The 23,990-nt window shown below is 41.5% G+C and overlaps 1 protein-coding gene across 2 annotated transcripts; it reads left to right on the forward strand.

Annotated features, from left to right (window-relative positions):
- Window positions 1-234: 234 nt before the first annotated feature.
- On the forward strand, window positions 235-8,366 carry oprd1a (opioid receptor, delta 1a; the record flags this gene model as incomplete). Of its 2 annotated transcripts, none has more annotated exons than XM_083679893.1 (3): window positions 235-467; window positions 7,145-7,503; window positions 7,837-8,366. In XM_083679893.1, the coding sequence occupies 3 exons, from the start codon at window positions 235-237 to the stop codon at window positions 8,364-8,366; spliced, it is 1,122 nt and encodes a 373-aa protein (XP_083536019.1). The 2 variants fall into 2 exon arrangements, with proteins under 2 accessions (XP_083536019.1, XP_083536020.1); XM_083679894.1 differs by having other exon boundaries at window positions 7,145-7,500.
- Window positions 8,367-23,990: the final 15,624 nt, after the last annotated feature.

The raw sequence follows: 23,990 nt of genomic DNA on the forward strand, positions 1-23,990 counted from the left end.
AGAAAAGTATTAATCTTTGCAATTTCAAAAGATAAAAGTCGTTCACTCTTCTTTCTTCTGAGATCACCCATCTGTTAAATCAACTCCACCTCGCCTTTTGCAGTGCGAGGATCATTACGCACGATAAAGCCAAGTTGCCTCAACAAAAGAGTGCCTCCTCCCGACTGGCGTTGGGTTAAGTTTTCAGCACCACAGACAAAAAGGAGAGCGAACACAGTCGCGCAACTCCTGGACATGGAGCCGTCCACTGAGCCTGGTGCTGATCTCGCCGACCTTTATTCGGTGATCCCTTTCAATGTCACCTTTCCGGACGACGCGGGATTCGAGCCCAGCGGCAACTACACGGAACAGAGTCCGGTTAGGAGTGCCGCGGATATTATAATGGCCATATCCATCACGGCTCTCTACTCCGTCATTTGTGTGGTGGGACTGCTGGGGAACATTCTGGTGATGTACGGGGTGGTGAGGTAAGCGTTGTCTTTGCGAGCCATTGGTAGCCTTTTTATTTACTGGGTGACAACTTCCTAAATAGCTTAAGTGATTTTGCTGTGCATGTAGTGACATATTGTAAGAAAACTTACAAAGTTAGCCAATACTATCTATTTTAAAAAAACACAAGAAATAATGTTTGAATTACTATGAGATGAGAAAGTCTATATGGCCACACAGTGCCTGTTTCAGTTGTGTGAAGGATCACAAGTCGCCTATTTGTCAATAGTATGATGAGCCTAATTCATCAGAATCATATCTCTATGAATGATTAATTGTTCAGAGCATGAGGGTTAAACCCTTCCAACAAGTGTCCATGATATTTTGAAGATTTGTTTTTACTGGACAAACAGCCAGTCAATAATGTGTGTGTGTGTGTGTGTGTGTGTGTGTGTGTGTGTGTGTGTGTGTGTGTGTGTGTGTGTGTGTGTGAGAGAGAGAGAGACACAGACAGACAGACAGACAGACAGGGAGGGGGAGAGAGAGAGAGAGAAACCAATGACCCAAGCTGTTGCATAATTCATACATTCCCCTTCATCATCTCTCCCATAAAAAACACATTTTCGGTAAGATTGCATCAGGCCCTCTTTCATTTGCAGTCATCAATTTAGTCCAACTCAATGGTGCTCAGGGCAAAAAAGCTTGGTCAAGCAGGGGGTCTTTTACCTCCTCAAGATAGGCTGAATATCCCAACTGTCAGTTCATTTGGTTTGAACTGAAAGGACCTCTCAAGATGAAAAGAGTTCTTCAATTGGACTGGCAAATTAAACTTGGGGAGAATTACTAGTCTGAGCATGGTTTTGGTGACGTGTCAATGTTAACATCAGGTTGAACATTGTTCTACATCAATACAGTCTAAATCGGTCAAGTGGTACAGCTCTTCTCCTACATGTTTAGACGTATAGAGTGGTGCATAGCCTACATCTTGCAACATGAGTGTTAGAATGAGATGACATTTAATTTACAGGCAGTAAATGACTATGATATAAATGTAATAAGGAGTATAGTCCCATCAGTCCTCTGACCACTGCACAAGAGGGTGACATCGACTGGCATGGTCTACAGTAAGTGCAGCACTGCCAAACTGGACACAACTGTGTTATCAACTCTGAAACAATGTCCTGTAACATTGGCTTCACATCTGGAGTCCACTAATAGGTATATGTCTACCTGCCCCTGGCTCTTGATATGAAGAGCGCAAAGAACAAGTATCATCTACACCACTGGTTGTCAGGGAAACACAAGTGTGTAGCTGCTGTGGCTTTTTCCTGTCAGAGGACTGGGTTGTCATGACAATGGACATTAGTTGTCTCCCTGTGGAGGCGCTTCCTTGCCGTATCTGCTTGTTCTTTAATCAACACACTAATTGGCTGCTAATCTCTCACACTTCGCCTGTTTCCTAAACCTAAGCTTAAACACTAATTACCGGGCTATTAAAAATAATGTATAGGTTGGATGAATTCAAGATGTTTAACTGCATAATAGGGAGGAACTAATAGGAATAGATACTTAAAGTGTATTTCAAGTAACCAAATTAACCAAAGTAACCAAAGTAACATGTATCCAGAGCCAACAATAGTGGTCCATCTCTAATGGAGAATGTACTAACCAGCGTAGCTATTTCAACAACGGCAAGAGAGTAATGTTTTATTGATTAAAAACTTTAGTAAGTGGTAATTTAAAAAAATAGGGCTGCTGAAGATACTGCAATTCAAAGCCACTTTTCCAACCATTTGCAGTAGTGACCGGAAGGCAGTCATTGTATGGCTGAATAATAGGGATAGAGCAAAAGAGACCAGAGAGAGAGAGAGAACGAGAGAGAGAAAGAGAGAGAGAAAGAGGGGACGGAGTGAGTGAGAGAGAGAGGAGATAGAGTGAGTGAGAGAGAGAGCGAGGGAGAAGAGACAGGCTGAGAGGTGGATGGAGTGTGGAAAAGACTGCAAATTGGCTTCTATGCACTCTTGTGTGTCACAAATGCAGGACGACACAGTGGCAAAAGGTGCGGCCTGAGGTGCGCTCCCCTCTTTGCACCCTATTGTGGTGTTTTTAATGACTTCTTCCTGCACCTGCATCACAAGATGAATCGGCATCACCTCAAAACTCCGAAACAATCTCTATAGCAAGATATTTACATTACATTCAATGTCTTGTCACAAACGCATCGTTCACGATGCATCACGACGCATCATTCAACCAAGTTTCATCAACATTTTTGCCGATCAAGTGTAATTTTGTAAATGCCGCATCTGTATGGCAAGATGCATCATTCACCCACATTTCCTGAATTCTGAATGTCCATTAATCTGAGCCTACTTCAGAGAACTGCTGGGGAAATGAAAGGTCGTTAGTGTATTACTGAGGGGAGGCTCACACCACCACAGCTGGGGATAATCCATACTGGTACAGAGCACAGATCAGCAGCTCTCCGCACCTCTTGACATCCATCCCAGTCCTCCCCGACGCCTATACTGCATTCACTGCTGGCGTTGTGTAAGAATAATCAGCTCCAGTGCAGAGACAACACTACAGTATACGCTGCACTTTTGAGTGGCCAAAAATGAAATCATGTTTGAGGCGTACTGTGATGAGAGGGCCTATTGGATCCTGTGTTACCTGTGTCCTTGGTTTATCCATGAATTAGCTGTCTCATGTGGAAAATGTCAGCATTTGTTTCCAAAAGTAGAGAGAATTATTTCCACTGATATATTGTATATCAGCTGACATTCTAATAAGTCTGGATCAAAAAGGAAACTACTGAATCATAAAAGGGATTACCCAAGTGTACAGACCATTTTTAGTCATTACTGGTTAATATACTACATCACTGCATGCATGTTCTTTTTTTTTTTTTTTGGAGGGGGGGGGGACAGGAAGGAACTGAAGACCAGCGTGGCATTGTGTGTGTATGTGTGAGTGTGTGTGTGTGTGTGTGTGTGTGTGTGTGTGTGTGTGTGTGTGTGTGTGTAGGGGGGGGGGGGGGGGGGTGGGGTCTGAGTCAACATGGCCTCCGTGCCCCACCGCATGTCCCCTCTCTTACTCAACAGTGGGTGTGTTAGGCTTTTGGCCTTGGCGTTTAGAAGACACAGTGGAGTCTGGGATGACTTGTGTGTTTGGTCAGGGAAGCAGTGAGGTGTGGAGGGCATCATCAGAGAGAACGACAGAGGATCAGGACCTGTCTAAATGCTAATGCTTCCAATTCCTAGAAAAAATGGCTAATCTAAATACACTGCCCTCATAGCAGAAGCTGTTTGGGTGTCTCACCTGTGCCAGATACAGTAGCTATATTTTCAGGATTTCTGCCAGTAAACTGATTCACATTCCACACTGTAGAGCTAACCAAACCTGGTCAATAGGGTTAACAGAGTGATTAGCCAATAGTGACTAAATGTGATCAATGAGTTTTGGTCTATGTGGCGAAAACATCGATTATTCCTGTGGTCTATGTGATAAATGGCAGAGGTCAATAAGACAATAATCAATATTCACCCCTCCCATGAGGAACAGTATGGCATTCCGTATTGTTTGTTCTGGAATGAACGCCACTGACTGATGCTTCTAGAATGACCCCCTTCTGCATGCAGCAGTGAGATTGACAAGGATGCACCTCTATGCGAAGGCTCCCCCAAGGGACGGTATTCCAAAGGAACATGTGAAGAGGAGGGGATCGGATAGCCGTGACAGCTACAGAGCAGGGAGTCTCCCCCTCGAAGGCCTTCTATTACAGTTCATGTTTCCCGTTACAAATACAATAATTGAACATGATATCCCACCACGGTGCTGAGTTTTACAAGCTTCAAACGAGGAGGACTGGCGCACAACAGCAACACAGGCCAGATGGCATTAACTACCGTATAGCTTTAAGATCAGTTAATTGAAACTGATGGCAAAACGGAAGGCACATACAGTAAGCTAATGTCTGTCAAGGCTTCTATGATTTATGCATGCACAGCTGTCATACTCGGTGGGAAATGGAACATAACATCTTGTCACAGCCTGGCTTGTGCTGTACCTGCTGAGGGGATGGCAGGCTGTAAGCGGCATCCCCACGCCCCCACTCTCACGGCTAGCACCCAGTGAAACTAGTGAAGTGTACTTTATGCCATCCTGCCATTTGCTGATGAGTACTATGCTCAAGTGTGCTACCCTGCATGTAAAATAATGGGCTCCAATTTGCTTCCACTAAAGAGCACAGCGCAAACCAAGTGCATAGACCGTTTTGGTTGTTTAGTATCACAGCAAAGTGTGTTTGCGTGGACCAAAAATGGGAGTGTTGGTGGACTTGTCAAGGGGAGTTGGCCAATTCAAACACTTATGACGGTTTACATTCAATAATTACCAATAGGCAAAAATAGACACTTATTTGATCATAATGGGAAGCAGGTGTCGCCTGCCGGGGATAATCCCTCATACCAGTACATCCTCTATAAATAGAGCAGGCCTAGTATAAATTCTAGCATTACTACATTCTGTAAGTTTAAAACATCGATTGACCAATGTTGCATACATCAATCGCCTCTGCGCTCTCTGTGTCAAATGACTAACTGAATCATGGAACCGTGCATGTCTTTGTATCAAATCAAATCGGACATTGTATACTGTAGATGATAGGAAAATATGCATACCTACTTCATAGAAAATACATATGGAGAGCCTTTACACACAAACTAAATGGTTGTTAGAATCATCTTAAAAGTTGCCAAATCCCACTTATTCAAATCCATGGTAATGCTGAGAGGGGAATATAATATGGTATAGTATCTAGCATACAGTAGGCCTATGTACATCCACCCCCACATTGCATGACCGCCCACACTGTAGCCTGGACAGGAAGGAACTGGAACCCAGCTTGGCGTTGTGGGTGGGCCCAACAAAGCCAGCACAAATCAGGGTGATGGTTCTACATAGGCAGAGAAGAACCTGCTGAGGGGATGCTGTCTGATTAACAGTTGAATTATGAGTATACATTTGAGAATTAATATGCATCCAATTCTCTACTGCTGACAATAGAGCAGGAGACTGATTAATCTACGCAGTTACGCTGAATCAAAGGCTCCTAGCCGACGGAGGAGGAAAACCCCCATAAAGAACAATCTTCTTTCCTCTACAGAAGTGTTTGAGCCTGCACCATATTATGGCTGACTGAGGCTGAGCCCCAAAATGCCCAGCAGTTTTAGTCTCTCTCCCTCTCTATGACGCAGTTTTTCCTCAAACCCTTTCCCTCAGCCTGTGAGAAGTTGTTTTGATAATGCACTGGTTCACTAACTTGTTTGCCCAACGATAGCCACTCAAAGCTAAATACTCCATCAGCAGTGACACATTACAGTCACACTAACACATGTTTCAAGTGGAGCTTTACAACATACTGTAGGCATGAAACTACAAAGCTGAGTGTTTCAGTGTCGGCGCCCCTATGTAGACTGTACTAGAGCCTATCTTGATGCTGTTTGTTATTGATTTTGATTTATGATGTTCATCAATCACTTCAGCTACCACCAGTATGTGTGTGATTGTCCAGGCAGCTTATATGATGTCGGGATTGTGAGTGAGACCCCTGAGAGAGAGCCTGACCATAACATCACAGCACAATAAAAAAATGAATTAAAAAAAAAGAGTAACATACAGTAGTTTATTACTATGCCAATCACCACCCTAACCCACATCGCAAAGTCTGATCTATATGACATAGCTACAGTATTGTAATACAGTTAGCAAAGAATGATTTCAATTGAATGTACCTGTATGTGTCATGATATGTTATTATGTTCATGTTATAAGCTAAACTTGACTGATAAGTCTTTTTTCCATTCTGTGTGATAATAGACCATCCTCAGCCATTGCAATGAATTACGTTATATATTCCTTTCCCTCAGGGTAAAAAGATTACACATTTAATCAGACGTCCTGATTGTCTCGATTTATTACTCCCAGACATTAGGCAGAATGTCTCTCATCTTGCCAAATGATATTCATAAGGGCTCTCACATGTTGGAAATCGTCTGATGTGAAACTCACATTGTCTACTCTGAAACGTAAGAGCGCTCTTGTTATAATGGATATATTATAATGGATTTTTATCTGAGGAGCCATTTTATCAAGGATCCCAAAGAGAAATACGCCTCACTAACTCTCACTACAGCAGACAATCCATTACTGAGAAAAGTCTTCTGATCTTCATAAACCTCCCCATGATTAAGAGCTCTCCCTGGAGTAAGAGAGCATCCTCAGGCCTGTTAATTGGAGCTGCTAGGAGTGGTATTTGGAATTAATAGAAGGGAAAGTGCAGACACTTTGGGATTTTACACTCCTGTGAGAGTTGTGGGGAAATAATCAGCCACCAGTAGTCTCCTAGCCTCTCTCATTAGATGAATACATCCTGTGCTGTCTAATAGGCCTGGTTACAAATAGTATCTTCAAATAGTATTCTGTCAAACACTTTAGTACGGTAAAAAAAAAAAAATGAAAAAATGAATTAGAATTACATTGTTACACTGTTCCACATATGTAGCATAAAGCAATTAGCCTTCCATATGGGACCCAGCCCATCTGATTTTGAGTATGGCATTTAAATCCCTACAGTACTTACCAGCAGGTTCTACACACCACTGCTTTTATTACTTCCAGTAAAAAATCTATAACTAATTTCTCTCTTAACTAGATACACCAAAATGAAGACGGCCACCAATATCTACATCTTTAACCTGGCCCTGGCTGACGCCCTGGCCACCAGCACACTGCCGTTCCAGAGCGCCAAGTACCTGATGAAGACCTGGCCCTTTGGAGAGCTCCTCTGCAAGGTGGTCATCGCCATTGACTACTACAACATGTTCACCAGCATCTTCACCTTGACCATGATGAGTGTGGACCGCTACATTGCTGTGTGCCACCCCGTACGTGCCCTTGAATTCCGCACGCCCGCCAAGGCCAAGTTGATCAACGTTCTCATCTGGGTCCTGTCCTCTGCCATCGGAGTGCCTATCATGATCATGGCTGTCACCAAAGAAGTGGCAGATAGTGGTGAGGCAGCTGCGTTAACATCTTTTTAAATAGCATCTTTCTAATCATTTCTGGTCATTGTACAGTATGATAAATCATGGTTTTCACAATTCGATAAAATAGTGTTACTAAACGCAGTTTAGTATCAAATTGAGATTGAGTCATTGAGTCATACTACGAGAAAACACTGAGTAACACTTTACAATAAGGATACATGAATAAACATGAATTTATGCCATAGTAAACATGAATGAATGCATTTGCAAAGCCTTATTCATGCAAAGCCTTTAATAAATGCACTAACAAATGGGTTATTTTTTTCCTGTTCTCTCAAACTGCCCAATTCCACCTCAGGTCAAACCATCTGTATACTGATGTTCCCCGACCCTAACTGGTACTGGGATACCGTGACTAAGATCTGCGTGTTCATCTTTGCCTTCGTGGTGCCTGTCCTGGTCATCACCATCTGCTACGGCCTGATGATCCTGCGTCTGAGGAGTGTCCGCCTTCTCTCCGGCTCCAAGGAAAAGGACCGCAACATGCGCCGCATTACACGCATGGTCCTGGTGATTGTAGCAGCTTTCATCATCTGCTGGACACCCATCCACATCTTCATCATCATCAGAACCCTGGTGGATGTCGACACCAGGAACCCCTATGTGGTGGCCAGCTGGCACCTGTGCATCGCCCTGGGCTACACCAACAGCAGCCTCAACCCCGTCCTTTACGCCTTCCTGGATGAGAACTTCAAAAGGTGCTTCCGGGACTTCTGCCTACCATGCCGGACTAGGGTGGAGAGGAACAACCTGTCCAGGCCCCGGAAGGCCACCCGGGAGCCTCTGTCCGTCTGCGCCCCCTCAGAAGCTGGGAAGAAGCCTGTATGACTAGGCATGGACCAGAACCCTTGTAGCTCCCGTTCCAGGAGGGTCCAGCAGGAACTGCAGTCTGAGGTCACCCAGATCTCCACCACTGAGTTCTGAGGGACCTTGCAGGACAGGCCAAACTCAAACAGCTACATATAAGTAGAGGGGGTTTTCACACCATACATTTATATTCCTCCAAATGAGGAATGTAAATATACAAATGTAGTTAAGGAGGAGAGAGATTCAGTATCTAAGATGGTGGCAGGGATTTTAAGTGCAGTGTAATTTTTACTTGCAAATGAAAAGATGACAGCAGAGAAACAGATGATGTTGTCAAGGACACTGGTCCAAAGGAAACAACATGATTTCATAGTTTCTTTAAGCAACAAAGTCACCCACTCTGTTTGTGACTTATCTTCTCTGATGGGACGCTACACTGACCTGAAACTGGCATTGTTTTTTATAAAGCCAGCAGGGTAAGGAGGAGACTGAATGAGTAGGCCTAGATAACTGAAATGCGGACATGTAAAATGTGGAGAAGTCAGGAGGAAGTGGAGACACAACTTTATTCAGTGAGAGTGACATAGACTGCATCGTCCATCTGAAAGTAGTGTGAAGAGAAAAGTTTGTGTAGAGAGTGCATTGCACGCCAAAATGAAAGAAAGTCAATACCCACACAATATACACATCCTGTGCTTTCACAAACTGAGACAAAAGGTAAAGAATGTCTATCTACATTGACTGGCCCTTCTATTCTCTGGGCAGCCAAGCTCTTAACCTTCAAACTGACAGTAGTGAGGAAGATAAAAGAAGAGTGGGCAGACTTTTGTTTCATCTATCTTAAAGAATTATTTTCAAGGAGACATAACAACATCTAAGAGAAAACATTTACTTCCCGCATTTCATCTACTTCAGAGCAAAGTATAAACAAAAGAAGCACTGCAGAAGAAGGGCATAACTTTTTAAGATTTTTTTTTTTAACCTTTATTTATCAAGGGAAACACACTGAAGAGACTACATCTCTTTCACAGGTGTGCCATGTTTAGAATACAAATTCAATACAAAACAAATATGACGGCGAGATGACGAATAAAAGCAACTCTACTAATGTGACTTTAATGGCTTTTCGTGTTTTCGACATTCAAGACAGACATTCACAAATCTGACCCATGATTAGAGAATAGGTAGACCCACTGCTTTTAGCTGTGGACTTCGTCAGAGGAATACAGAAAACGTTGCCAAAATAATGTGGTTCACTGGGATAGAGAAATGAGTGCCGAACAAAAATCACTTCAGTTTATATACACTAGAAAAATGTGTGTATTTCAATTCCATTTTTCTATTTCATATCAGTATTTCATAACATAGCTTTATGCTCTATTTGTGTACTGCTTAAATAACAATATAAACAAATTGCTTTTTGACTGCTTGTGGGAATATAACTCTCTTGACAGAAAATACAACTATTTTACACTGATTGGTGTGGATGGAAAATTGAAAATGTCAAGGTAAATTGATTTTTCTAAAACCATGCATTTACATGGTAGCTACAGTTCGTATGCAGGTACAGTGCAGTTACAATGTAGGTCCACATTGTCATGTATTACTTAGTTATTGTTTATTTATCACCTGTATTGATCCTAGTAGGTTAATGAGAAATATACACTCACCAAACACTTTATTAGGAACACTATACTAATACTGGGTAGTACTGCTCTCAAAACAGCCTCAATTCTTCGTGGCATTGATTCCACAAGATGTTGTAAACATTCCTTTGAGATTCTGGTCCATGATGACATGATTGCATCACGCAATTCCTGCAGATTTTTCAGGTGCACTTTCAAGCTGTGAATCTCCCGTTCTACCACATCCCAAAGGTGTCCTATTGGATTCAGATCCGGTGACTGGGAAGGCCACTGAAGAACACTGAACTCATTGTCATGTTCATGAAACCAGTTTGAGACGACTTTTGCTTTGTGACATGGTGCATTATCATGCTGGACGTAGCCATTAGAAGATGGGTAAATTGTGGCCATGAAGGGATGCACATGGTCAGCAACAATACTCAAATAGGCTGCGGCATTCAAGCGATGATTGATTGGTATTAACAGGCCCAAAGTGTGCCAAGAAAACATTCCCCACACCATTACACCACCTCCACCATGAGAAGGTGTACAGGTGTTCCAAATAAAGTGTTCTCTGAGTGTATATTTTACAATAACAACCTGCTATTGTATATATAAATGTATGGATGTAATAAACTCAAATAAAATTTTCAATAATCTCCTCTTATTTTGGGGGAAATTTAAAATTGTGAAACAACAGGTATAACATCTGTAGGTACAACAGTTGTCACTATGTCACCCAAGATGCACTGTGCAGGCAAATATATGATCAAGTAAGTACATAATCTTAGTGCCACTTCACAAGAGTGGGATCAAGATGGACAAACGGCCATAGTCATTGAGAGGGAACACACTGGAGATGGTGAGCTACAGTAATGTCACATAAGAAGGGAAACACCCACAGCGACAGTTACTTCATGCCTTTGAATGTTTGGTTTTGGAGGACAGATTCTGTTTTGATGAATATAAACTACTCTCACATGGTATATTTGTTAGAAGGAGGAGAACTGCTGTCTACTATATTGCATTAATGTATCTTCTCATGCTCTCATGCTCGTGTGAGAGATGCCCTGTGTGTTGAATCTCCAATCTACCTGTTTTAAAATATTGCATTTATGTATTATATTGTTCTTTTTCTATAACTGTTCAGCCTTGCTTTTATATTGCAGCTACCAATGTTTGTCATTTTAATAAATAGCCTATTCATTGAATATGTAACTGCTGAAAAACTGTATACTAAATACTGAACATTTTCTGTAACATGAATATCTGTATGTGTGCTTCAGATAGAAATGTGTTGTGTTGCCACTGACTGTAAGTCATTTGTGCTGTTCATACATGAAACCATCATGGTAATCTTGCAGTGTCATTGCAGTAATCCTTAGTTTACGCTATCTTCGGTGAAATGCATCTCTGAATCAACAGCAAGACAAGATGCCTCAAGCCTATTTCTGATTATTGAGTGAAACAAAGAAATAAAGAAAATCAATAAAATGAACATGGTAGTAAAGTGTGATTTTCTAATTTGTTGAAAACATGAGAGAAAAGACAAAAAAAAGCAAATATTTGCTCTCCTGATACCACTCAAAAGCATACAAATCTGAAAAAAAAAACTTCAACCTTGAACTAGAAGTTAATGCAAACTATCCTATCATGGTCCTACTTCAGCTTCAACAAGTAAAACAGTACTATATCAGCTTCAACAAGTAAAACAGCATTTGGAAGACTATATATTGACATTTTTCATTGCCCTTAGAGTGAAATAATCAATTCATCCTCCATGACCATGAATTAATTTAAAAGTCTTCAATTTTAGAACTCAGTCATGGAATCAAATTGAAATAGCATTTCCAATGGATTTCAAAATAGAGCCAGAGATGGCCCAAGGCTTCCCTGTGTTCTAGCGTGTACCATCAGCCGCTATCAGAAAATTAACCTTCCAACTCTGCATCATCTGCAGATAAAGCAACATCAACTACAGTCACTATGGAGACAAGAAACACAATCTACAGTGTGCTCCAGTGGAGTTGTGTTTATTTTTAATGAAGGAGGTTATTTTTCTGAGGACGCTTGCAATCAGGTAGCCCAGCCTACTGTCCAGCTTATAAAGGTCGCCACAAGCTCTTCGATTGTATCCTTAACTACTTAACTTAACTTAACCCTAACCCAACTTAACTTAACTGTTCCACTGAGAATCATGTTTCTCTTAGGCGTTTCTCTTGGGCGTTAGGTTGTCTCTACCCGAACACTGCGGTTTCAACTCAACATTCACTAAAGAATTTGTGAATTTGTGAATTACGAATTTGGTAAACCAAGTTTGAGGGTGTTCACCTTGTGTGCACCTGTTTCTCTCTGAGTTAGCAGGCTACACAAGAAGTCAGCCATGAAAGATTCCACCCACTCCACAGTGCTGAAACTGCCCTCATCAAAGTTGTTAATGACCTCCTCTCATCAGCTAACTGGTGCCTCACAACATCCTTATTCTGCTAAAACTCATTGCTGCATTTGACACAGTAAGTCATGAAATCCTACTGACCAGGCTGCGGAATCTGGGTGTTGAGGGCACCACACTCCGCTGGCTCCCCTCCTACCTCACCAATAGAAAGCACTTCATCCACCTAAAGGGCAGGACCACCGACTCTGCCACTGTCACATAGGGTGTCCCCCAAGGCTCTGTCATAGGCCCCTTACTCTTCACTATCTACATACTCCCCCTTGGACAGATTAGATTAGACTAGATTCAACTTTATTGTCATTGTGCAGAGTACAAGTACAGAGACAACGAAATGCAGTTAGCATCTAACCAGAAGTGCAAAAAAGCAGAAAAGTGCAGTGTGAACAATATATACAGGTAGTGCAGATCCTCCACAACTTCAACCTAGACTTCCACTGACACACAAATCTATGCCAATACCAAGTTTGTTTCCAATGTCATCTCCATGGCGTACTGCAGCCAAGCTACCATCCTGCTCTCTTTCCATTCCCTGCCCTGGAGCAGAAGTGTATGCAGAAGTGTATGCAGAAGTGTATGCAGAAGTGTATGCACACCCTCTGTCCACTATGCTCTCTGCATGTTTACATGGCCAGGATGGCTTTGTTCAGAGTTTGTGACGAGTTGATTGTCTTCTTTGCAAAGCCTGCGATAGTGAGGTCTCCCTCATCTCCTTCAGAAAAGCTGGATTACATTCTAACCTAGTTTAACTCTAGTTTTCTTTCCTGCAGCTGCTTATTAATTACCCTCGGTGGTGTATCAGGGACAACAGAAAAGTCATGTATTAACTTTAACTCGATAAAGCAGGCCACAATAACAACCACACTGCAAAGGGGTTCAGATTTTGGGTTTCCAATTTCCTGCACAGCACTAAAAGAGGAATGTAGGCCACACAAAATCCTCCTGTGGTCAGCTAATAGAACACATAATTGTGTTGTTTTCACTTCAACTGAGGGAATTTGATGTGCATGCCTCTTTGAGCTTCCGCACACGTTCCTTTTTGGAATAGAACTTGTAATGCAATGAATGAGGTCAATGCAATGAAATAGAAATTATACTATCTTGCTCTTTTAAGTTTATGCATAAAGAGCGAGATGGAGAGAGGGCAATAGAGAAAGGAAGGAGTGGGTGAGAAGCAAAAGGACATGGGTTGAGAGATTTGAAAAAGAAAAAGAGAATAACTTACAGTACATGAGAAACACAAATGCATGTAAAAACTCTAGAGTATCACAGGATTTAAAGATATGGTCTCCCTCTGTTTTAACGGTGCACATTTGAGGCGCAGGCCTCCTCATCAGTGTGTCTGGCATTCATGGGCTGTGTGCTTCATCAGGCGCTGATAGAGGGAGCCTGGTGGGACAGAGTGAATAGCCTACTGGGCATGAAGAGAGACAATGAATGCCAGCAACCACCACCAGCCTCCTCAACATGGGGATAGCCAAGCAACAGCATTTGAATTGCAGCATCATCCCCCAATTGATTATCTGTGGCTGTAGTCCACACCAGTTGAATACAAACACTCTGTGAGTCTTGCCAAACTGTTCAAATAAATTACAGGTGTGTAGTAAAGCAGATGGGGGATGATGCTGCAATTCAAATGCTGTTGCAGGAGGAGGAATGAGTCATTTATGGCCTCCTTGCCACCTATAATACATGGATGAAATTCAGCAGAAAGGGTAAAGCTGCAGTGGTTGAGTAATCATGGAAAACTAGCTATGGGCAAACACAAAAACAGGCTAATGTGCACATACTTATTATACACATCTATTTCCTCCCTAATGAAAGTCTTTCCATCATCATCATCCACTTATCAGAGTTAGAGAGCGGGGAAAGATGAAGAGAACAGACAGAAAATGTTTAAAATTGCTTTTGCAAGAGTGCTATGCTCATGATGTCATCAAAACATGCAACATTTGTAGTATATGTTTCTGGTTCTAGCACTGGCCTTTAATCTGCACTGTTTTTAAGGGTGAGACAGTCTGATGAACACACAGCCTCTGCCATTCAATCATAGAGCCCCTCCACCAGTCTCTATCACAATTGGAGGATTGTGATGTATGTCAAATAAATAGCTGTTCTGTTGCCTGATATGACATGAATGTTCTATAGGTCTACTGTATGATCCCTTGGGTTGGTTTTGATCTTTTTTAGCCACGCATGGTGAAAGCAGCAGGGTGCATTCTTCACTCCACCTTCACACACTCCATTAGGGGCATGCTTTTACTACTTGACATCTGTCAGCCGTGACAGTCTAACTTTGAGCCATCTGTCACATCTCTGTGTTTCAAACTCCACTCAGCCAAGGCAACATGAAAGAAGCCTTTGCTGAACTCGACAGATTATACCTAAAGTGGGCATTGATCCCATTATCCTGCAGTTCAAAGAAAGGGCCTCATTATTAACGTGCCGGCAATAATATATCTAAGTAGCCAACACAGACTTGACATTCACATAACAAATGAATGACCTGAGATGGTGGAGACAGGGAATGAAAGAGGTGACAAAAGAGAGAGTCGGGAGGCAGACCACTATTTGTCTGAAATGCCAAAGCCCACGCTTGACACCGAAGCAGAGCTAGCAGTAAGTGGCGGATCTTCAAAGCTGAATTTTCATCAGTGTATATATATATAGATAGATAGATAAAAGAAAAAGAAAACAGATTGAAGGGCAGACATGACTGTTGCAGTAACATTTAGATCTTCCTTTATTATTCACAACGGGAGGGGAGGGCCCATTAGATAGCATTAATTAACCTTCACCCACATTAGAGGCCAGGACAGCATGACGGCATTGAGCTGTGGAAAAAAAAACACAGAATGCAAAGATGCTCAAGTTGGCCAAAGCAGGAGCTTTCGGTAATGCCAACACCAAACTTTTTAAGTCTGAGAAGTCTGAAAGATTTGGAATGAATTAACCTGACATGTCATATTCAGAGAAGTTCTGCAAACCTGAAAGTGGGAATGTTTATCCCTTTTGCTGAACTGCAGACGATCCCCCATGTAGATCTGTCTTGTTACATTCTGTGCTAACATTGTTTAATAGGTGTGATGAATCCAGTTAGTTGGACACATGCGGGCTACTGCTGTGTCAGCTAGCGTTGCATAGTTATGCCATCTAAACCCAACTGAGTGTACAGAATGTAGACTGACAGCGGCGTAAATGTGACTGCTGTGACCTCGGCACCTGCGGTTTAGAGCACGCTTATGTCTACCTTGAAGTCAGTTGCTATGTACTCACTCAGAAATCACTTCACTTGCACTAGGGGTCATGCAAATTGCAAATGAGTTGCATTGGTCCTCATAGGCCAGTAGTGAAATCCTCTCCGGTATCGATTTCTCTGCTTTGCTACCCTCAGCATAGGCTAACAGTTAGCATTGTCTGAATGAAATGCCAAAATCTTGTTAGAGTGTAATCATAAGGACAATATGGGTGAGGCAAAAAAAGTGTTTGCCATCTTCCTTTTTAGCTTACATTTTCTAGCTGCAGTACATCTGAAGGTTCAAAGGTCAAAAGGGCTTGGTTTCACTCGTGTAGGTTGAAAACATCAGACATTTACTCATATCTTCTCTTAAATCAACTATAAAATAAAAAATGTAAACAAACAAAAAAAAAAAAAAAAATTAAAACAATAAAAGTGCTTCACATGTTGTGACATTAAATGGCATCATTTTTGGCATTTCAGATAGGTCTGTCTTAGTCAGCACAGATGGACCAGAAGGAGAACTTATCTCAATGGCATTAGCTGCTAAAAGGGACTTTAACATGGCTTTAAAGACTCTCAGCTGGCACCGTCTTTGTTATGCAATGTTGACTCATTTTATAGTTCCTATCAGGGCCGTAGGTTTCATTAAGCATGAGCGGATGTCCCACTCACTTTTTGAAAATGGCATTTTTGTCCCCCACACTTTTATGTTGATAATATTTCTGAATGTCTAATACCTTTTTTGTCATCTGAATTGGTGGTCCGAAGGGGATTTTAACCTTGATTGTCTAATCTCTGATTATTTTGGGAATGTTAAACCTAAAAGCTTCAAGCTGACTCAGCTAATCACTAAACCTTAATGTAAAAAATGGCCAACTCCTTGCTGATTGACCTAATTGTGACAAACAGCCACTATAAGTACTTAGCGTGAGGTCTTTGCAAATTACATCAATGATCACCGCCCTACTGCTTGTATTACAAACACCAAACAAATAAATACTGATCTTCTTATCATCATGAAGACATTTTAAACATTTCTCACCATTTCTCATCGCGTTTCTCCGTCATTTGTATTTCTGTATTGAGAATACCTGACTCTGCATACCCGACTCTGAAGTGGCTCTAGAATTTTTCTCTTCTTTATTTATTTCTCTGGCAGACAGATATGCCCCATTTAAGTGCCGCAAAGTATGCATCACCTTATCAATTTGATTGTAATCTTACTCCAAGCGGCCCAGGGGCTCAGTCGGTAGCATTTGGAGGTACGATGCATAGTGATTTTTTGAAAGGTCTATGCCCCTATAGTTGGAAAATGTGTTATGTGTGTGAGCATTGCAGCACTCATAGATTTCTATGTGTTATCACTCTTGCTACCCCACATCATCTGGAATTCATACCTTTCATGTCAGATAAAAAATGACTGACCAATTATTGGATTGTTTTTGCTGTCCTCTAAATGATCTGCTAGGGCTGCTATGAGTCTTGTTAAATTGAGTTGAAATGCAGGAAATGCAATTAGCTTTAGATTGCCCATAACAGTATTCAAACATATGCCCCTACATAATATCCTCTGACACAGAATTAAATGCACCAAAGTTGATGGCCATTCCAAATCATATCCGTCCAGTGCATTAAAAAGAGGGGCACATGCCTCCATAAAGATCACACTTATTACTGAGACTAATTAAAAGGTGTGTTGCTCCTGGCAACTAATGCAACTAATAACCCATGGCTTACTTGCAAACACCTGGTGAATGTAAATGGATGGCAGCGTGAGCTACTGCTTTGACCCCAGCTGAATCTCGTCAGGACAAGGATCCTAATTAGTCTGCTTGTTACAACAGCATGACTCTCTACATGCATGTCAAATGTATGTCAGATTTATATATAGCATATGCATATCATCTAACACTTATTAAACTTGTGTACACATTAACACATGTCAAGTGGTAGTAATTGAGGGGCTTGTAATTAACATAAATAAAAACCATAAATAGTGATCTCATCAATTTATTTTTATATTATTTACATATTTTTTAGGTCAAACCTTTGGCATGCCATATCTGCTGGACTGCATTCAACCATACAATCATAATGTACAACACATTAGATGTGTTCAATATTAATGACCGTGGGGCATCATATTCACCTAAAACACGAATACTGTAAGATTCATATGTGAATGGTAGCACACGTTTGGCAAATCTTGTATTGAAAGCAAAATCGCAATTTCATATGCCACTATAACAACCGTGCAACACCAGGTATATTGGGTGGTTGCTCTGCATTGATGGGCAACTGTAAAAGCAATGAAGGAAAGAGAGTACTCTATGTAGAGAGTTCATAATGACTATGGGTTCGATTTCCAGCCAACCAATTAGGCCTACAATTCTCTCCCTACCAATTTTCTGAGAATTTGTTGTTTTCTGTTTGTTTACATTTCAGTGCTATTATCAGCCATGATGTATGCCCTAAACCAAAGACTTAATAGATGCTGGTGTACTTCAAAGCACTCTACCTGAAAGCCCCTCATTCGTTGACATCAAATTAGCATTAGCTTGGCAGGATATCTGATTATTCTCCCCTCCCTCCAGCTTCTGAAAAGAGGAGTTAATGGACCCCTTCAAAGAGACACAAATTATTTTCATGACTCAGGGTAATTAAATGCAGACTACAATATCTCTCTTTATGACTGTAAATACTGGATATGAAATGAGTTTTCGTACAAAAACCTCTGAACTTTAAAAGGTTTCTGATGCCTTAATCAATCTCTCAGCTCCAGTTCCACCCCTCCATCTTACAACCTCCTCCTCCTTTTCCTTGCAAACACACCTAAAAGAGAGTATTTACCACTATGTCATGCATATGCACTGTAGCCACACAAACAATGCACCTTTAACTCAAAATCAAATATCACTCATTCTCCCAAAAAATTTAATCCAAATATGATTTTTCGAAACATATGATGCGCTCAGTCTCATCCACTGACATTTTTTCTGTATGATAGGAGATGGAAGGTTCCAATGAAGCGATGAGAAATGTCTCAGGAGACAAAGATGCGAGCTGAATGAGGCAGGGGAGAAAGTGACCTGTCTGCAGGCTCCCTGGCCAATCAACACAGGCTGCAGGGGGTAAATATTCCTCCCTCAGCAACATCTGAGGGCAGCAAAACATAATGACGTGGCAAAATAACTGATCACTGAGAAAGAGGCTTGTCTGCAGTTCTCATTATGCTGACCAGAGGTTCACTAGAGGGCTGACGGTCTGGGCCTCCCGTGGTTGACGTTGTTTCTGGCAGGCAGTTTTTAATTACATGTCAGATGTCTGGCGTTGCTGTTCATTACCGGTGTCCCCTGTCTCCTGTCAGGTAAACTGTGTGATAGGATTGATAATGAAGACCTTAAGGTGGCTGCTTAGGGAATTGATTGGGAGCTGTGGAGATGCGTTTGGGACGGGTGGAGTGGCATATAGTGCTAGGCGGGGTGATGATCGATCTCTGCTGTGAGGAGACAAACACTTACACCAGGGATCTGCTTAGTCTCATCCATCCCCTGCCTTGCTAGAGTCTGTCACATATGTGATAATACTTCAAGACAATCCACAGCTCCCCCTCTCCTGCCATCGGCTTAACAGATGTCAAGACTCCAGAAACTTGCCACACTGTAGAGAAATATGACAGAGAAAAAAAATCTCCCGTTGATGATATCAGAAGATTATATTACAAAAACTTGAATATACATACAATTTTTTCTCAGTTAGGATTTAGCCCATAATGCAGGGGGATCTACATAACAAATGGTGTGGATTATGGACTCAGCTGAACTTGAGGAAGAGTTTCTGTGTCCTTCCTGTTAGAAAAGGATGGCTGCCAGTGTTGTCACACATGTTCCCATTTAGGATTATAGGACTGTGGTCTGTTGATACAGATGACCTCAGAGAGGGGAATTATGCTAATCATTGACTAGTCTTATGACAACTTGGAAATCTCTCTCTCTCTCTCTCTCTCTCTCTCACTTTTGTCTGTCTATTTTCCATCTCACATCATGGGGAAGAGGCAGATAGTAGAGATCATCAGAATGGCTTGATGAAAGTGCAGTGACTCAGGTAGAAGTCATGCATTTTTGCGGGACGCAGGAAGGACATTCACAGCACACATAACCAGCGTTTTCTGTGTGCCTATCCCAGAGGTTTGGACCCATTCAACCAGTGTCAGAATGGAACAATTTCCCACTAAATTGTTTTTCTCCTTTCACCCCAATACCACCTCTGAACCTTCAGAAAACAAGACTTCAGATAAACACTAACCCTGAAGATACAAAGCTTGCACAACGGCCCTAAAGCAATATATTGGCACACATACTTCTTTGTAGCCAACAACACAGACAATAAGCAACCCAACCCAAACAAGCTGGCTGCAGCAGAATAATAATGCAACAGACCAACGAGCCTGTGACGCCTCTCTGCGTAGGCTAGTGTCCAATATATACTAGAGGGTAACGCACTAAAAGATCACAATTCAAAATAACTTCCGAACAATCTGAAAACATTTTTTTTTCTTATTTCTTTTTTTTATACATGTGATGGGTTGTGTAAGGCATGAACGTTTTTCTTCTAGGTCAATTTTCTAAGTGGTAATTGGAAAATCTGCAAGCCTCTTTCTCTCACTGCTTGAGTGCTTGTAATTGGTGATTTTTCTGCCTGCTACCATATACTGTGAAGCGCTCAATATTCCCATATTGAGCTGGGTACTGAAAAGGGAAGGTAAATAGAAAATAACATATTTTTTATGGTGACACATACATGTAGTTTTATCACTGAATGGCTACTTTAGGTAGATCTGTGGCAATTGCTGGGAGAAAAAGTCAGAGAAAGGGGTAATCTCAAGATTTCTACCATCTTGTGGTTGATAGAGGTGCATTATACAGGTTGGCATGTTATGTGACCTATAATTTCACACACCAAACATGGTGTCTTCAAAGTTTATTTTTCTTCTCAGATCCTGCCAATACCAGCTATAACGCCATTCTGCAAGACATCAATACATTTAGGCTAGAAGAGGCTCAGAGTGGTCGGTTCCTGACAAATAAAATATGCACATACAGCTCAGAGTGACGTTAGATAGCATGAAATACATTTGTGTATGTTGAAAAAATCTATTTGTCTAGATGGGATTTTGTGGAAAGGTATTGTCTTGTTGATAGATTGGTTTTCAGAGTCTGGTTTCAGGACTGTCACCAGATACAGGTTCATAGTAACTAAAGAGGGAAAGGATGGAATCCAGCCTGACTACAAACACAGTGTTTTATTATGTCATATCAATGCTTCAGTATCACTATACAGATCACAGAACACAGTTTTAGAAGAACTACAGTGTAGATGTCACCACAGTGTGCTATTTTCACAGTATGGTGCCAGCTACATTTCTTCTGTTATTTTACCCCGGCTCCACTCCAGAGGCACCAGCACCCCCAGTCCTAATAATGACAGTAAATTAACAGCTTTAAAATCCCACTAAAGTGACTTTGATATCCATATCAAATAATTTCGGGGTACATGTTAGGTTAGCTACTTTAATTGTTTACAATGAAAATGGTCAAAAAGAAGCAACAAGTAGCTTTTTGGCTAACCACAATTTCTCAAACTAACAGACTACAGGATTGACTGGGCGTGATGGGGTTGTTGTGAATAGGGAACTCGACGCAGATCTGTTAATTAGCCCTAGATTGCCAAGCATGATGGCGCCTGTTGGAGTGTGGCATGACACATCACTGGAGATTCCCACAAGTACCAGAAGGGGGACCAGGGGCTTGTCAACAATGGCAAAGTAGAAGTGGCACCACCAATTAGCAGACACAGGAGGTGTCAGGGGTAAAATATTTTGAATGTGAGGAGTAATCATAAAAACATTAGCATAAAAAAGGTAACTGTTGTATTTAAGCCAAGAGCTATAAGAAAAAAGGGAAAATTCTCAATTAGCCTAATCTGTCACTGTCAATGGTGGATAGTGAATATTTTCCCTTTATTTACACAGGCAAAATGCAATGTTCCTTGAATTTATCTTGTACTAGTGGCGAAAAAAAAGAATCATCTCTTGTTCTCTCTGATGCAATAAATGTGTGCTGTGAATAAAACCCACAACATCTCTCCCTTCATTTAGAAGCTGAAGGAAGGACTTGGGAGATCCATCGTGTTCTCATCAGGCAAAGCCATAACAAGCCTTTTGGGGACGGAATTAATCTAAACGCAATGACCTTCAATATGCTTCCAATGCATTTTACCATTTCCTGGGAGGAAGCCTTATATTTATGCCTCCCCTCTCTCCCCCTCTCCCGTTCAGCACAGTTCTCATTATCCGTATTATACAGTCATTTCTTCACCTCGGCTCTTGAGTACGTAGAGGACTGAATCAGCCCTGGTGCACTTTAGGGAGGGAGTTTTTCAGACACTGGGGCGAATGGACCTTTCACGAAGACGGAAAATAGAATGCTTAAAATGTGTGGTTGGTTCTGGTGGCTCTCTGACATTGGAGATCAGAGGGATGCCTGAGGCCTTCCTTCCCTGTTAGCAGGATACAATCACCACCCGTTGGTCATTTACATTTAAATCTTTATTCTGAGATTAAATAATTATCTCTGTATCTTTTTTCCAATTTTACCATCATGTTTATTTTTACTGCAGGGTCTTCTCTGAGTGATGCCTACTGTACGCTTCTGGTCTGTCACTGTGAGATCCAGAATCCAGGTCAGGGCTGTCCTCAACACACTCAGAATAAATCCATAAGAGCACTTAAAGCAAGGTTTATAGTTGAGGCAGTTCAGGAAAAGAGTTGAAGTGTGCTCAGAATCATGAAATAAGTTATGCCACATTGGAAATAACTGGTGGTGTGGAGGACCCATTCAAATCCCTTATTCCCCATGCTCCTGCAAAATATATTACAATTCTCTTTGGAGGCATGTGGGCAAACAGAATATTTTTCTTTTTAGTGGCGTATTGTTCATTATACCCTTTCAAGAGATATGTCCCCACAGCCTCCTCTTGAGCCCAGTCTGGAACACACAGGCACCACGAGGGGAGAGCAGCAGCCACCATTAGACAGCCATGCCTGGGAGAGAGAGAGAGAGAGAGTGCCCTGTTAGGCCCCACACATTGTAATTACTGTCTTGCATCAGTGACCCAATCCCAGAACTTCTCCTAAGGGAGGCATTGTTTGAGTGTCCCAGCCTCCCCGATGATCCAATGAAGAACGTCCTCTTCTCTACGATCCATCTGTTCCCCTCCTAAACAGTGGCTTCCATATCCCATGGGCAGGTCTTATTGGAGGCAGGATTGCAGCAATGTCTTCATTAAATGCATGGACAGCAGTATGAGCTGCCTGTTGGACGTTGGGCACAAATCTTGGAAGCCTGAAATTCCGCTATTGTAACCCTGGAGCCGAGCCATAAATCAACAGTCGGCAATTCAATCTCTCCTTGGATAAATAGCCCAGACTTAAACCTCAGGGGGCAAAATAATTACAATTGTATGGCAAAATAAGAATTATAGGACTGTGGTCTGAGGTTGTGGCTCAAGTGAATAAACTGAGCCCTGTTGAGTCGTGTTGAATGAAGGATAAAGACAAATATTATATCAAATTTCTTCAGCATAATTATAAATATTCAATGTTCATATCTCTTAAGGTAAGTACAATGCTTCAGCTCAGTAACTCAATTGTTATCTGACAAAAAACAAGAAAGTATTCTCCCCAAAACTGGACCTTTGTATTTCCCTGTGTGGTTTGATCAAAAATCAGATACAGTAGGAAGACATTTGAAAATCACTCAAGTGGGTGTTGTGTGATCATGTGACTACTGGAATACAGTTTGAAAGACACTACAGAATAACTGTCATCAGTCTCCAGAACATTTGTTTGTCAGACTCCATCTTCATTTGACATCTTGATTAGACTGCTCAGTTTACACAGATCTCTTGTCTGACAGTCCATTGACTAGGGATGGAATCCTAAGTCAAGTTGCTGACTTACAGTATCTCATGATTTGAGCACTTCTCTCTCCAAGTGAAGTGCCTTGATTGACTTGATAAATTTTGTGGAAGACACACAAATGGCTATTGTGGGGAAAATGGCTATTGTGTACCATTTTCAAATTCAGATGATTTGCTTAGACAACAACAATTACAATCGTGTTCTGCGCAGCTTCACTGCTTACACCTCTAATAAAACCAGAATTAATGAGCAAAGATGAAAGGCAAGGAACTAAGGCAGAGTTGGGCATTTGCCATCCATTTACTTTGCTAACAATTACTTCAATATGCCATGGCTAATTGGTTTA

This window comes from Argentina silus, assembly GCF_951799395.1.
Source record: "Argentina silus genome assembly, chromosome: 11".
Lineage (NCBI taxonomy): Eukaryota > Metazoa > Chordata > Actinopteri > Argentiniformes > Argentinidae > Argentina > Argentina silus.